Source organism: Falco punctatus (assembly GCF_963210335.1).
Source record: "Falco punctatus genome assembly, chromosome: 10".
Lineage (NCBI taxonomy): Eukaryota > Metazoa > Chordata > Aves > Falconiformes > Falconidae > Falco > Falco punctatus.
Window position 1 is genome coordinate 12519400 of NC_137590.1, and position 16616 is coordinate 12536015.

General features: G+C 43.6%; 1 protein-coding gene across 4 annotated transcripts in view; it reads left to right on the plus strand.

The window, feature by feature from the left end:
- Positions 1-13094: 13094 nt before the first annotated feature.
- The window catches only part of CDH4 (cadherin 4), a 464287-nt gene continuing 460765 nt past the window's right edge, over positions 13095-16616 (plus strand). For 2 of the 4 annotated variants that reach the window (XM_080403645.1, XM_080403646.1), the window contains exon 1: positions 16031-16231. In XM_080403645.1, coding sequence (XP_080259771.1) covers positions 16033-16231 — 199 coding nt within the window. In that variant the 5' untranslated portion in view covers positions 16031-16032. The other 2 variants (XM_080403647.1, XM_080403648.1) reach the window with 2 other exon arrangements.

The following is a 16616-nucleotide window of genomic DNA, read 5'->3' on the forward strand; positions in this document are numbered from 1 at the left end:
CAGCCCCTTAAACATAAACTGGGGTGCAATACATTAATACTTTATGTACTTTTAATTGAATAGGACTGTTACTGAGCTTGCTGTTTGCAAACCCCCAGTAATAGCCACATTTCTTTTGTGGAAATCTGTGAAACTGAATCCCTCCTGCAAAATTACACTAAGCCATCTTTCATCCTGCTGCTTAACAAGGACCTTTGGTCCTTGTTTCTCGCCTCTTTCCTCAGCTATAGCACTTGTCAGTTTGTATTATACATACTTGTAAATAACAGAAAACGAAAAAAAAAATACTATCCAGGCAGATGATCATGGAAGTTTTACAATATGTGTATAAATGTATATATGTATTACATATATTGAGAGATATATGCATTTATTTATATAAATACATATGTATAAAACATTTTAAACTTTTTTTCCCAGTAGCAGCTAAACTCCAATATTGGACAATATAGCAGGAGTTATGCCACTGATACCAACAGTGTTGGATCATGCAACGAAGATAAAATAAAAACCAACCGTCATGTATGTTTTCTTCCCTGAATTTACTTTCTTTTGCTTTGGTGATAGAGCTGCTCATCCTCCTTGAGAAGTCAAAACATCTAATGAGGAAAGAGATCTTTAAGTGCACACTATGTTTCAAGTCAATCCTGCAGTTGAGAAGGATGGGAAGGCTGCATGCAAACAGCAGAGCAGCTCTGACTTTTCCCAGAAAGCTTGTCAAGAAAAAAAAAAGATCTTCAGAGCTGGCATTTTTGCACTACATATTCAGTATTCACAACAAACTCATAATGCCATAAAATGTGGATTGTAATCTGAATGAAATGAAATGTGGAGTTTTGAAAGCTGAATGGTGGGTTCCCTGCCCTGCTCTCCCTTCTTTGTAAAAGTAATGAAGGTTAACCTGAGCAATCACATAGGGATTCCTTTGGTATAATTGAATTCTGATGGCTTTAATTCACCTACCGATGGTTTATTGCATAAAACGCATGTCAGGGAGCAGAAAGGGAACGCCTGGAGAGTTCAGCAATACCGAGCCAACAGAATGGTTCCAGGTGCTGTGAACAGGCACAGGCTTCCAGCTGTTCTAAGTGTCATCACAGACCAAACACGCTGTCCCCAAGTCCCAAGGCAAATACCAGTGGTGTGACACACCAGACACAGCCGAGGTGGGTTTGCTGTAGTTCTGGGTCTGCAAGTTTTGTTCTCCTTTTAACACTCTGAACTGTAAAATAATAAATGTGCATTTGCAGACTGTTATCTGTGGGCCTTGCCAGAGATATGTCATCTGATTATGCATGTAGGTAGCATTTAACATAATCTGCCCTGACACATTCATAAGATAAGACAAAAATAATATTTTAGCACTATGCAGTAACAGCCCCTTATCAAACTCCAAAGTGTTAATTAGGGATTTCTCTCCAGGTCCTCACTTGTCTGATGACCATATAAATGTCTAAATTAGATAATTAATATAGTCCATACTGCATGATAGCGTACAGCAATTCAAAGCCCTAGGCAGTGAGCTCAACAGAAACGTTTCCCTTTTATATTACTAGAAATTCAGCTAAATATGTGCATCTAGAAGTTCCTCTTAAAATCCTCATTCTGCTTTTTGACTTCTTTATAGTTTCTGTGAGGGAATGCTATTGTCTCCATTCTTCATGAACTCTGAGAGATGAAAGGATATTGGGTTGTTTATGATACTTAGCATAAATGACAATTTATAGTTGATTTCAAATTTTAATCAATATTTGGTCTGTAGTTTGCAGGTTAATATACATACAAGATGTATACATCTAGGGAAAACCTACCCAGTGCTTCATTTGTATTCCAAAGCTGTTATCCCTATTTTTCTTGACAAAAAGCTTCTTGCAAATTTAAACTGGAGCTTTCAAGTTCCTTATCCATTTCTACCACTGTAGGAATTATGTCTAATATTTAAACAAGTTTTTCGTGTATGAGACTAACACTAAGAATATCTTAGTGTCTAAGTAATACAAAGCCATGTTTCCAGAATTTTCCCTTGATTTTTATTTAAATAGAAGTAGTTGTATTTGTTTTTTACAAATAATCACCGAAGATAAAACAGTCCATGAAAGTGTCCCCAGTCTAACCCATGAGTGTGTGACCTGTGTCTCCTAAATGAAGAGACTCCTAACTGAACGTCCATGCGTGTCCAGCCGGGAACAAGGTGGATCAGCCATATGGGGAAGAATTTTAGATTAATTTCCCAGTTCTAGGCATCTGGAAAGGTGGGACCGTTGTTCTGGAATACCTCCAGATTTTCCCTGGGGTAGTGGGAGCAGTGTCTGCCCCAGGCTGTGCATAGCCAGGACAAAGCTCCAGAAGCCACGAGCTCAACAACAGCACTCTTTGCACTTCACATATTCAGAGATGGTGATGTCAGAAACCAGCATTAATTGTATGTAGCGAGATCCAAGGCCAAACTTACAGTCACCAGAATATAAAGAAAATTAATATCAGAAAATCAATAATGATTTGAAACTCGGCTGAGGAACTGAGGTCACTGCTACTGAATTTGTACTGTCTGCTCCGAGGTGTAACAGTAAGACTTACTCAGCTCAGGGAATTTGCTTATGGTTGGATTTCTTCTGATCAAAAAGTGTGTTAAAGAAGGAATTAGATGAACAGCGGGAAACGCAGAGAGACAAGCACACCGGACTGATGCCACAATGCAATGGCCTTGGGAAAATGACTCCTAACACTTGGAAAATACTGTATGGTCTGCACCACAAGGCAGACATTAAGGATGAAATACACTGGTTAAATATTGGGAAACCTGAGGGTGACTGCAGAGGTGCTGAGGACCTGCTCTGTTTGTCATGGTGAAGCCACTGATAAATTCAAATACTGCCCATAGAAACTGTGGACCACCATACATTTATTTTTAAATCTATGAATGGATGTCTAAAAAATGTAAATGAAACATTTCAAAAATTTTGAAATAATATTTTAACGAATTCACAATTATTTTTTTTTAGTTTTCACCTTTTTCTTTGTTTAGGATAGCTTATTACTTCAATATTTCAAAAGCTTAGTATGAATGGAGGATAATTTCTCAGATCATCTAAAATTTACCTGTTAGATTATTGCTTTATGCAAATTCCTGATTTGCTAATGTTTTTGGTGATGCATGGAAAATAAGTAAATTTCAGAAGAATCACACTGTTTCTGGTTCTGCGGCTGAGCCGGTTTGTGACACTGATTTTGCATTTGTGCTGCTCTCTCCAGAGGACATTTTGGACAGCTAGTGTTTCTCCCAATGTGTTTTCATCTAGCTATTCTCTGGGGCTCAGAAATTATGTTATAATAGAAATAAGTCACATAAAGTTACTTTGGGCGTTGCCATTCCCTCTAAAATTGAAAAAGGTTCTTTCTTCTCTTAAGAGTTTACTTGTTTTTCAGCTGTTATACTATTTTGATCAGATTTTCTGGTATAAAACTGATTTACCTGTGATATTTTTTTCTCTCCTGAGAAACTGACATCTGTCTTTAGCATCTGTCTCTAACTTTACTCAAAAACAGCAGTGGGGGGAACATTAATTTTATGGATATATTTGTATCATTGCATTTCTGTCAATAAATCATCTGTTATTTGCAAGAAGAACCTGCAGCCTCCGCCTATCAATATTTTTCAGAAGCAGAGCTAATGCAGAGCAGCTAAAAATAATCTCACAGAACAAAAATGAAAAATACAGAGAAGCCAATGTTGTGAGTTAACGCTGACATATTTTTACCAGAAAAGGACCAAAGAATCAGCAAAGCATCAGCCTGTTTCAGCAAAATTTATAGTAGTAATCAGTTCCTGTACAGCTTTGATACCCTTTCGGCTTTTGACTCTTGATTTAAATCACTTCTCTGGGGATATTGTGAATAAACCAGCAGCATGCACACAAATACAGTGCACAAAAGGCTCTAATCCTCTCCCCAGAAGTTCCACCTCTTCTTTTAAAGGCATTTTGCTCAGCAGAGCAGCTCACACAGGCAGATAGTCATTGGTTTTCAGTGTGAGGCAATATTTTAGGGACCTTAGATGTGATAAAAAATCCTGACTCCCAGACTGTGTCTGGGCCCGGCTGTAGACAGGCCATCTACACGGGTGTCTCAAGGCAAAGTGCTGTATTTGCTCCATCGTGAGCTCAGAAATGCTCCAACAGACCATGTGGGATCCTGGAACGTGTGTGGTTTGTCATTGCTCCATCCTTTCTTTCCATCCTTTCCTCATTTTCCAGGACAGAGCAGTGGCAGAGCAAAGGAGTAAGCTGCTTCACAGGCTGCAGTTAAATCCCTCCACCTTCAAAAAAATAGGAGAAAAGCTCCGTGATTCCTGAACTCAGCCTCTCCATTCCTGGGATAGCGTGGCTTTGTCTACTCCTCCTGACCGCTGCAGCTGTGACTGAGAGGTAACACGTATGTGTAGTTGCTTGGGGCAAGAGCTCGCATGGGTGTCAAAATGTCAAAATAGCTCCTCTGCCCGCTGTATTTACACTTCTCTGGGGACCCAGGGTAGCAGAAGTTGCAAGCTTGCATTCTCCTTCCAAATTTACATCCTATTTTTAAATTTTGTCTTTTTTGGAGGGTGGGAGAGAGTAAATCTACATGTAGGTATGTACTCCAGAAAGAACATGTCCTACTCTTTTTGTCAGCTGATATAAAATAGGGCATCTGTTTTAAAAATAAGATTACTTGTTCTGGAGTAATAGCAAGTATTAATTAAAACAAAGTGGGTTTTTTTCTTCAGTTTTATTTGGTAAGTATTTCAGGTTCTAACACTCATAAACTTGGAGAAAAAATACTAATTGCTAAAAAGGAACAAAACCAAGCCAGACAAAGCTTTTAAAAAATTAGAATTGTTTTCTGTAATCCTGTACTTCAAATGCTGTATGCCAGGGCTCAATCTTTGGATTTCTTTAATCATTTGGATTGGCCTGGTTTTCCTCCTGATTTATCCAGTGCCGCAGAAGGATTATCTGAGTGTAATGGACACTTGTTAAGTGTCTACATCAGTCTAATCAGCTTGACAGTGTTCTGATTTATTCCTCCTTGTAAATTGTGGCATCATAAAGACGCTGTACTGTATATAGCACCACTCAGTGGCAGAAGTCTACTTCAAATATTCCCTTCTGAAATCTCATCTGAGGGATACAGTCAAACCAAACCAAAACAGGACGTCCCTTTTCCCTCCTCTGACTTTTCACGTTCAGAGCCTCACGACGCTGCTGTGAGTCTGTCTCTCCAGCACAACAGCACTTTGGCTCTGAGCAAAACGATCCCAGCATATCCCTTTCCAGCCTCTTTTCTCCTGCTCCCCTTGTGCGTGTTCCTCGTTTGACTGCGCCCACAAAGGTGGACAGGTCTCTCTTGCCTGCGTTAGTGGCTACAAACGTTTCACCTCAAGTTCTACATCATGTGTAAATAAAAAGGTGCTACCCTAACTGCTATTATACTTTGCTATCAACACAAGGAACAGAAAAGAAAACAGGAAAACTTCACAAAGCAGGCTGAGGATGTATCCCTGCTTTCAGTAGCCAGAGCATAGCAAAGCAATTTGGACAGGTATTTTTCTTTGCAGGACATCAATGTCAGGGATGTTTATCGTATCATAGCGAAAGAGTTTGTTTACTGTATTGAATTTTAACAAAGTTCATGTGAACTAGTTAACTTTGGGGATACAAAGAAAACTAATCAGTGTTTAGGGATAAAGGAACCTATAAAAACATCAATGCCTGGAAAATTAAAACAGACAGATACCCCTTTTCTCACCAAAACTCACTGAATCTTCTGAAGGGATATTGTTCTGTCATACTACAAACCCTGCTTGGATGAGAAGAAAGGGTGCTTGCTCAAGATACATAAAGTAAAATTTGCCATTTATTTTCAAAACACATACTGGGCAGGCAACAGCAGGCTATAGACTTCACGTTTAATTTTAATGACACCATCTCTTGCACCATCACACTGATTTTATTTTTTGACTGTTTCTTTACAGTACTTACAGAAATGGTTCTTTTCAAGCCATGGATTAGCACATTACAGGCTATAAGTGAACAGGAGAAAATTAATGGTAGAGATGGTAAATTCTGTTCTTACTGTAAAGCTCATGAGCTTTTGCAGTTTCTTTTGCAAGCCTTATCAGTTGCTGTATATCTAATCGTGTGCTCTGCATCAGTTATTCCAACACAGTACTGAGAAACAATTTTTTCAATCAGTTATGTGTCCAAAATGCATATGCAATCGCACATCTGAGTTGTGTGTACAATTACTGAGATTCCATGCGTGCATTGGGTAATTTCTCACATAAATGCACTTAATTAGTCATCTGTGCATGAGTTTTCCTATTTGCATACATACTTACGGCAATTTTGCATGCAAATTAAGCACTTTATATATATATATGTAAAAGTTTGACTCTCATCATGTTTACTAAACAGAAGCTTATGTTAGATCTGGAAGAAAATAATTGAGTTGTCTGACAGCATACACTACAACGTGGTAGCTTGCATACGGATTACTATAGTGTCTGCATCCTGCTGAGGTTTTCACAGAAAGGTTATTAGATTTATCTCTCACAAAATACTTCAGGATCAGCTGTGTAAATGACCATTCTGTTGAAATATCTGGATACGTAAAGTACGGGTTACCCGATTCATCCTGTAACTTGCACCAGATGTAATTTCTATTTGTTGTTAAAATCTTACAATAAAAATGTCCCATTTAAATCCTGTGCTTCTTCCTAGGCTACAATAAAACCTGTCACATGATTTTGCCATTTTCTATTGATGGATTAGCACCATCAGAATCACTGAAGTAATGTCACTTACAATAAGCTTTATTAAACCGTAAGTCTGCCTGTAGCTCATAACAGAAGATAGTGCAGGAATATCTCCCACAGTATTTCTTTCTCAAAGAGATCGAAAGCACACACTTATCCACTGTCTGTCAGAGTTACTTTTTAGCTGGGGCTTACCCAGTCTTGGATGTACCCACATTGTAAATGTCCTAGACACAGTCATACTCTGACTTGAAAGCATGTGTGCAGTTGGGAAGAGATTAGGTGATGCGAGACCACAGGATCTATTGGTCAGAGTTAATAGGATAACCACAGATAATCTTGTTAGATAAATGCATGAACCTGAAAAAAATAATCTTTGGAGTTCAGATATTTGGAGACATTGGCAAAGGTGGCAGCTACTCTGTACACAGAACTCTTTGGGCTCATGCAAGAACCCCACCAACATCCAAACCCAGCATGTCAGTTGAACAGTAGTCAGGTGGCAAGTACCAATGGTAGTTACCAAATTTTAACCTGTGTGACTCTACTCTTTATCTTCCTCTCGGTTTATGCATGTGTGGAGGACGTCGTTTTTTATTATTTTTGGCCTACAGTCAGTCCATATTATGCAGCTGACCATGCACAGAATGTTCCTAAATAGTTCCCTTTCTTTTATCTCTAGATTTTATTTCACTTAGGCATGTAATATCCACATCATGTTATTATTCTCATTTATAGCTAAATCACTGATACAGATATTAAAAAAAAATTTCAAATACACCTTTAACTTGACTGAAGTTGTATGGAGACAAATGCTGTGAATTTGTCACTACCTTTTTTAATTGGAAATATGCTGAATTTCTTTGAGTGTGTGATATTTTGTCATAAAGTAATCTCTTACAAGAGCACATCTCTTCCTCTCTCTCTCCTCGCTCCAAGTTTTCTTTTCTTATCTTTTCAGTTCTACTACTCAAATCCATAGACTGTCAGAGCTGTCTCTTGTAAAGGGCTTTGTCTTCAGGTGTTTTTTGACCAAAAATACTGACAGCTCCAGAAAATGACTTCATATTAAAAAGGTAAGTGGGGCTTTCTCTGAGGACTTCTGCCTCAGCATTTAGCACGCACACACACAATTCAGAGTATCTGTCATGGTGCTAAAACTGTTGGATATATTCAGGAGGAAAAAAATATTTGGGAGGCATACAAACAAGCTGGGTGCCACAAAAGGCAGAAAAAGCTCAGAATATAACATCTATTTATGCTTCACCAATCTGTGCAGATATTTTTTTTTTTCTGATAAAGAAGAATAGCATGTATTGTCAGTAATATAAGAAAGCTAGATCTGGACCTCACGTTTTTGCTAGTTAGAAGTCTGTTTATTTATTAATATTGCTGGTATACCAGTGTAACTTATTTTGAGATGTGGACTGGGATAAGTTGTATTAATGTGAACATTTCAATGTAGATGGAGCCACATCCACCAAAAGAGGAAGTAAAGGCAATGGTGAAATTATGAGGACAATTGCTGCTATAAACAATAAAACCAGCAAAAGCTGCGAGTCTGAAAAATTCCCATTTTCCTTTGGCAGTCCCTATAAAAAGCTATTAATTATGTTGATATTCATGTGGAGTTTTCTGGTGTGCAATGAATAAAAATTACAGAACTGTAAGGATTCATAGGTTAGATCCTGCCCCCTTTCCCTGTTTCCTCATTGAATCTGTAAGTGTGGGGATGCCCAGCGGTACGGGAGACGGCAGGGACAGGAACTGTTAGAAAAAGCGTCTCCTCCTCAGCTGCTGAGGAGGGTGCATGGAGAGGGTGGGGAGGAAATCACTCGGTTTATATTACTTCAACAAGGTTCTTCTCAGATTGCTGTTACAGTGTAAAGCTTATTGTGAATGCAACCATTTTAGACAATGACTGCTTTAGGTAACTCTTTGTTTCTGAGGTGATGGCACAATCATGTTTAACCACATGTTTGTGTGAAGAGTGCCTTAAAATCAGTAAGTCTGTGGGGGCTTTAGGGAAACTGGGAATCTGTGGCCTTCCTCCCACTTGTAAAATGGCACAATGGCTATTAATTTCTTTTTTTTACTAAATCCGGTGGGGTTTCATTGTGTCCGTGAATACAAAGCATTGCATCATGGAGCAGCCTGGGCAGCTGACTGACTGATGTGTTAGGGATGATCTCTTGCCGTGTATTCTCCTTGATGACTTTCTGTGTCTAAGGCACACGGGTTTGCCCATGAACCAGGAAGGTCACTTCTCTGAAGCTGTTACAAGAGGCATATTGACATAAATAGGCACCCACTGTATCTTCTGAGAACAAACCTAATTCTGCTTTTTTTTTTTTTTTTTTCATTTTTGCAGTCCACCGTAATGATACAGAGCTATTAAACCTCTCAGTCTACTTTTGCCTTTTTTCATTTTTTCCAAGAACGCAATAAATGAACTAAAAAAAAAAAAAAAAAGTAGAAATTTTACTGGTTTGCATAGGTCAATTTTGTTTTACAATATTCTCATAAGTGTTACATTAGTATAAGGTGTGTTACCTCACCTAAGGTGAAAGAGACATAGAATTGGGATTTTAAAATTGATTTTAATATAGCCATCGCTGGCATGCTGCCATTAATGCTTGCATAGTTCAGTGAGAAGACCACAGCTTGTCTCATAATTGGAGGTCAAACTACACTAAACTTGGCCTCCCTTGGTCAGTGTAATTAACTAAAGAAGGAAGGTTTTGTTTAGGGTCTCTGAAGCTGTATTTTCCTCATTGCCATTTGCATTACCAGCTCAGAAGGAGAATCAATAGGATCCACAAGGTACTGATGAGCAGATACTGTAAAAGAGAGAAAGTTCAAATTCCTCGGCATTGCAGCATGTCTGGCAGGACTGAAAATGTGACTTTGCAAGATCTGTTTAACCAGGAAGACAGTTGTATCTTTCTCGCCATTCCAGCACACAGGTATCACACGCAGGGTGGTACAGAATCAACTTAGACTAATGCATATTCCATTCCTGCTTGGTGCTGCTTTTTCCTGTGGATTCTTTCTCCAAGTCACTTTCTCCTCTGTGACTCATCATTTTGTCTTCAGATTTTGTACTGGAGCCAGATCATAAGTAATCCAGATTTTTGAGCTGTGCCCAACCATTCGTGTAGTTAGTGATTTGCTGTTGCTTTAAAAAATTACATAAATCTACCAAAGTCTGGCCTTTACTGTTAGTTATTTTCCCTCTGTAGTTGTGGTCTTCTTACTCAAGATTTCCTCTGTTGGTTTTTGTCTAGATCTGGTAGATGTTTACATCTTTTCCTGGTCACTAATTTCACAGCTTTGATTTTCACTTTATTGTTCAGTTCCATCTTGTTCTGTCTTCCCTACACATCCCCAAAAGATCCCAAATGTGGATTACACCTGAAGGCATTTCTCATTCATTTCAGTTTTGAAATGCTGACATAAACTCATTAATTTGCCATTATCTATCAATCCAGAATCATCATTATCTTTCTGGTTCTGTCCTTTGTTACTACTTTTGACGCAAACCAAAATTAGTAATAATGACTCTCAAATCACTGGTCACCTAGCTATCTTCCATTTAAGAAGCAAGAATTGTCAGATGATGCAGAAGAAACCTAAGGTGTGGTTTGCTCGCTGTATTAATTTAATTTTTCCTTGCTTGTTAAGACTTTTTAACAAAACCATTTTTCATCCTTAGCATCTACGCCACAACTGTTTACTTGAGTTCAGAGAAACATTTACTTATCAGAGAATTAAACAGGTCAAGCCAGTGGGAATACTTCCCAAATAAGGAATCCAGATATCAGCCCTAAGCTAGGAAGGCAAAAGTCTCTTGAGACTTTGTTTTCTCACCTCCTGTCCACTTAATTTGTTATTCCCATGCTTTCACATAGTGGATGGCTGCTTGACAATTTTATTGTATGTTGTACTGTCCCTTAGTGATCACACCTCCCTCTCTCTCATTTTCTATCCATGGTAACACAGCTCACATCTGATACTCATCTCCAGAACTAAGGGTTCCATTGTCCCCTTGATATGTATGTGTAACTCCCACTGCTGTCAATAGGAATTACACGTGTGCATCAAGGAGAGAAAAATCCCTTGTGTACTCTGTGCTCCTCATTATCTTGGCACAGTCAGTTCTGTAGATGTCTCATCTATGAGCCTTTTATTCTCTTGAGTGTTGTGCAGTACAGCAAGTTGGCTCTTAGGATCAGCAGTTTTGCTCTTGAGGTGTTTAGCAAGTTAATTCACTGTGCATGTGTACGCTCTTAAATGTCTTCATCCAGCCAAATCCGCATCTTGTAGCGTTCATATGTTAGACAGTAGAGCTTCCTATTTCCTTTTTATGCAAGAATACCAATTCATAGCCAGCCTCCCGGCAGCCTCAAAGTGAAGCGAACGTCTGAAGCTAACCCTCCCAAATAACATATGTTCAGGCCCAGCTCAGACCTGTATGCTTAAATGTAACGGTTTGTGAAAAATTCAATAGTACAAAAATGTAAATGGCATATCTTAATTCTCCTTAAAGGTCTGAAAGGAGATATTTTCTAAGCACTTCATGTTAAGTGCTTCTAAACAAGGAGGTAGCTGAAACAGTAGCTAATCAGTTATCAAAACTCATTCCTTCCAAAATTAATCAGTGCCAAGAGCTGAAGGAAAATGGTAGATTGAAAACAACCACACATATAAACCAGTGATTTCCGCTGTCTAAAGACTGGATTTGTACTGTCATCTGATTCTTCTGGAAACACCTTGGTTTGGGAAGGTACCTGGTGTCTCCCATAGGCCAGTGTTCCCAGAAACATAACCGGAAAGCATGCTCACTCCATTTACAGACTTGTTCCCCAAGTACAGAGTCAGTTACCATTGCTTAGAAAAGAGGGATGGCAAACTAGTTTGGGGAAAAAATCAATTTGCCATCAGATTAGAAATCAACTGTAAACATGTTGAAGAATTCTATTTTTTTTCACTACTGCTCTGCCTTTTCTTCACAATCTGTTGTGGTGTCAGACTTATTTTGACAATACTTGTACAACTTGTCATATTAACGAAGTTATCAAACAGAGCGAGCACATGCATAGCAACAGCTGTAGTCCAGCAAGAGTCAAAATAACTGGCCATAGGTATTCACAAGGAAATATCCGCACTGTAGTTGCACAAATCCAAAATATCCCCAACGTCTCCAGAGTACCTGTAGTTTTACTGACATAGCAACAACTGCAGCTGCCCTTCAACCTGGAACAACCTACTTCAAACTTTGAAATTTAGGATAAAAATAACAGGGACAAATTTTGATTTCATATCTACATAGGTGGTTTTATTCTTGCTGTGTTAGCATCACTTGATTATTTCTGCCTTTGTGAAAGCGCTTCATAAGAAAGGGTGTACACTAAATTCAATACAATGATAGGATTTATTTGGTGTTGTGTAACAAACTCAGAAATAGTTGTTTAAAAACAAAATAAACCCCATAATCCACTAAGTCTGTAAATTGGTAGGGTAGGAACAATCTTTTCATTATTTGTGTCTACAGAGCTTAATACAATGAGGTCTCAGTTCTTAGCTAACATCTCTAGGTGTTAACACAATGCTATTAAACCTATTGAATAGCAAAAGATGCAGTCAGTGGATTTATGTGTCTCATTCTTTCGGAAATGTGTGAATCTAACGGAATAGTTTAATGGCCAGATTTTTCAGCTGCAATGTCTGATTTTGCACGTATATCAGAGAGTATGCATCTATTTATGCAAATCGTTGTTGGATTTATATGCACAAAACATACATGCCAGAGAACTCCTGTTTGTGGCGTTGAGCTGCATTCAGAAAGGAAAAGGATCCTATCTGGATCAGCATTTGGTCGCGCTGTAGGCAAAGAGCAGCAGCCACACTCAGCACTGGTAACCGCTGCTTGCCACTTGCAGTTTTGTGCGAAAACTAAACCGAAGTTTTGCTTTGTGGCCCTGTTTTGCTCTGCCTTTATTTTTACCCCGGTAGACCCCCGGTTTAGCGGAGTTGGCGTTACCCGCTCCTGGCGGGGACGGGTCCAGGCCCGGCGGGTCGCGCCCCGCTCAGGGAAGGGCCGGGCGGGCGCTGGCTCCCGCCCACGGCTGAGGCGCCACCTCAGCCACCACCCGGCTTACACCTGATCCCGGGACGGCCGCGCACCCCAAACACCCGGCCCTCGGGGCGGCTCCCGCTGCGCCCTCCCCCGCTGCGCCCTCCCCCGCTATGGCTACCGGGGCCCGGGGCCCGGGGCCCGGTGGCCCAGCCCTGCGCGCCGCAGCCCGGCCCTTCCCGCCGCCGCCGCTGAGGGGCGGCGGGGCTGCCGCGCCGCGGGGCTCCCGCTTCTTTGGTGTCACTTCTTTCTCTTTCAGGTATCCCAGTTTTTCCTAGCGGGACAGGTTACTTTTTAGATCCCCGACTTATTCATTTGTCCTGTAGACACCCTACTCCCCCACACGCTGCCTTTCCCTCACAGCCTGGGCTGTGCTTTCCTCACTGGGAATGCTCATCATCCCCTGGATGTACGTCTTCCCTTCGGACATACTAGTTTTTCCTCACTGGAGACACTTATTTTTCACCTGGACACGTTAGATTTTTCCCCACTAGGTACATCCCCCCGCTGGATATATTACTTTTCCCCTAGATGTGCTACTTTTTCCCTCAGAGGACCGCCACTTGTCCCTCACTGGGCGCCCCTCTCCGCTGGATATGCTGAACGCGTTAGTTTTATCGCCTTCGGACAGGCAAGTTTGTTCTCTGGGCAGGGCAGCCGCGCCTCCCCGCGGGACCTCCGCGCCCCGCCACCCCCGGTGGAGTCCGCAGGGCGCCGAACGAGGCGCCGCCGCCGACCCCCGCCGCCTCAATCGGCGCGGCGGGGCGGTGCCTGTCGCTTTAAGGCGGCGCGTGCCCGAGCGCCGCGGGGCCGGGGGGCGGGGCCTAGCGGCGGCGCGCGGCGGGCGCTTCACCTGCAGCCCAGAGCGGGCAGCGAGCGGCGGCGGCGGGAGCGGGGCGGCAGCGACCCCCCGGCCCCGGCACTGCGCAGCGCGGGGCGCCCAGCCGCACCGCCACGGCCCCCGCCTCCGCCACCGCCCCCGCCACGGCCCCGGCTCGGCGGGCGGGCGCCGCCGGGGCGATGAGGACCGGCTCACGGGTGCTGCTGGTGCTGCTCCTTCCCGTCTGGGGCTCGGCGGCGGCGGTAAGTGGTGCGCCCCGGGGACCCGGGCGGGCGGGCGGGCGGCGCCGCCGGGCTCCGCGCCCCGCGGGGGTTGCGCAGCCGCTCCGCGCCCGCCGCCTGCGGGCACGGCAGCCGCGGCAACTTCGGGGTCGGGGCGCGAAGCCGCTCCGCGCGGGCGGGGTGGGCGAGGGTGCGTGAGCGGCACCCGCAGCTCCCTGCCGGTTCCACCTTCCCCCCTTTCCCCTTTTTTTTTTAAATCATCACTGTAGTTTTTAATTATTATTTTTTAGCGGTATCGTTCCCTCTGAATCCCGTGCCTCAGCGGTGCCGGCGAAACTTGCCCTCCCCGGTGCGCCTCGGCGGGCGAACTTCGGGGGCAGCGGCGTGTCCCGGCGGCGGTGCCGCCCCCGCGGAGCCCCGCGCCCCAGCGCGGTCGCGCAGCACTGCCCGCTCCGCGGCAGCCGCCCCTCCGCCGCCGCGGCGCCTTCAACTTTTATTTCTACCAGCCCGTCAACACAGCGAGTGGGCCTGAGCCCTGCTGGGGGCTTGTGGTCTGAAAAGTTCGGGGTTTTTAGGGTCCCCCCCCTCGAATTTGGGAATGATCCGCAGAACATCAACAAATGCCGGAACGCGTGGCTGCAGTGTTACGGTGCGAGCGGGGCGGCTGCTGTATTCCCTGCTGGACTCGTTGCTGAAACAAGAGCCGCTTATTTTTCTGCCTGAATCCCCTGTGCCAAGTTGAATCTGTGAAGATGTCCCAAGTCCCAGCCCTTGGGGGGCCGGTGGGTGCGCAGAAATAGCCCTGATGCGCTCTCGTCTAGCAAGCACCATCATCATAATTGGGTGGTTTCAGATTTAAAGCCTATTATCTTCAGTAAGACCCTTTGAAATGTTTCCTTAATGGCAACGTCTTGCCAGCAACGGTCAGAGTCCACAGAGCCGCTGCTTCCTTGCGCTTCCCATGCAGTAGCTGGCATCCGTCTCCTGAGCGTGATTTTTAGCAGAGTACGTTGGCTGGCTTTCTGCTTACTAAGCTTATCCGAAAGGACCCTTAGTTCCTCATCCCTCCTGCCACTCTCTGTAATGCAGCATCATCTGTGTGCAGGAGAGTTTCGGGAACCCCGGGGGAGCGGGGCTCCTCTCCCCGGGGAGGCAGGTGCATGTCTCGAGTTGCGTTTTCTCGGGGAAGTGACTCTCTGGTCCCCTGGCTTCAGCTTGCGCTGCTGGGACTGGAGGCATCTGAGGTGCAGCCTGCATTGCTAAGTGATGCTCTGCCTAGCCCTGCTGACAGCCCGGGAGCGTTAGAAATCCCGCCAGCACTTGTTTGTGCATATATAACCTGGCACTTGTTAGGCATAAATCACTGGCTTACGTGCTGTCAGTGAGCTGGTTGAAGTTGGGGTCTGAGACCTTCCTTGCTGGGGAATGTGTACCCCCTCCCAAGGTGCCTGGGCTGCTGTGACTGGACTAACCTGTCCCCGTGGCCGGGGCTGGTTCCCCACTGCGCAGTGCAAAGTTGCAGCTGAGTGTGTAGCTGGATGCTTCCCCCCCGGGATCCTGGCAGGTTGTGCATGGGGCTGTGCTAGTCAGTGGCATTGTTACATTTTTTTAGCTGGCATCCCCTCCTTGCCCCTGGCACGCGTAGAGCCTGGGGGGGTTGCAGAGGCAGCAGCAGGCAGAGCCTCGGAGGCTTCTGATGGGTGGAGGGGAGGGAAGGGGACTTCAGCTGGTCAGAGGCTCCTGAGGCTGCAGTGAGCTGGGGTGTTTCCCCTCCTTCAGTCCTGGGGCTTGCCTGGTTTCTCAATAGCAAACCTCGGGTTTGGATGTTGCAACATCAGGCCTTGATGAATTGCTGCTCTTTGTTTCCTCCCCTCTTCTGACAGTGCCCAGTATCCCAGCCTTCCTACAAACAATGCGCTCTTGTAGTCAGGCAACTATTTGCTGGCCCGTTTTATTTTTGCAGCTACAGTATGGATCCACTCCAACAGATACAGCACAAGCAGTTTCTACTTGCACGCTGCTTTACTGTTGAGGTTTGCCCATGCCTGAACACCTAGTCGTTGGGTGCAAAACACTTTCCCAAATGATGAAAGTCATGGTGTGTGTTATCCTTGTTTTGTTTTTGCAGGCACACAATGGGGATCTTACAGTTAGACCCACATGCAAGCCTGGCTTTTCAGAAGATGACTACACAGCATTCGTTTCCCAAAACATCATGGAAGGGCAGAAGTTACTCAAAGGTAAGTGGAATAAAAAGCTTAATAGGTTCTGCAATAACTGTATTTTCAGGAGGTGAAAGGAGGCTTAAAGATGCTGGGTTTGATGGTAAAATTGACTGTAGAATTATGTTTGTAGGAGGATGAAACACTAAGTGGTTTACCTGAGTGCAGTTTTGAATACAGATGAATCACTCGAAGTCCGCGTGCTGTCTGCTTCAGGTGGATTGTTTGCCTATAGTATGTGAGGTCATCACTTCACTTTTAAGTCTCCCACTCCTACCTCGTCTGAAGGAACCCTAGATTTGATATTTTAGAAAGTATTTTTATGTATGAAATTGAAAGTTCCTTAAATTATCTCTGCTTTGAAATGCATGATAAAGCAGACGTTGTTGTTGGAAATGTGGTA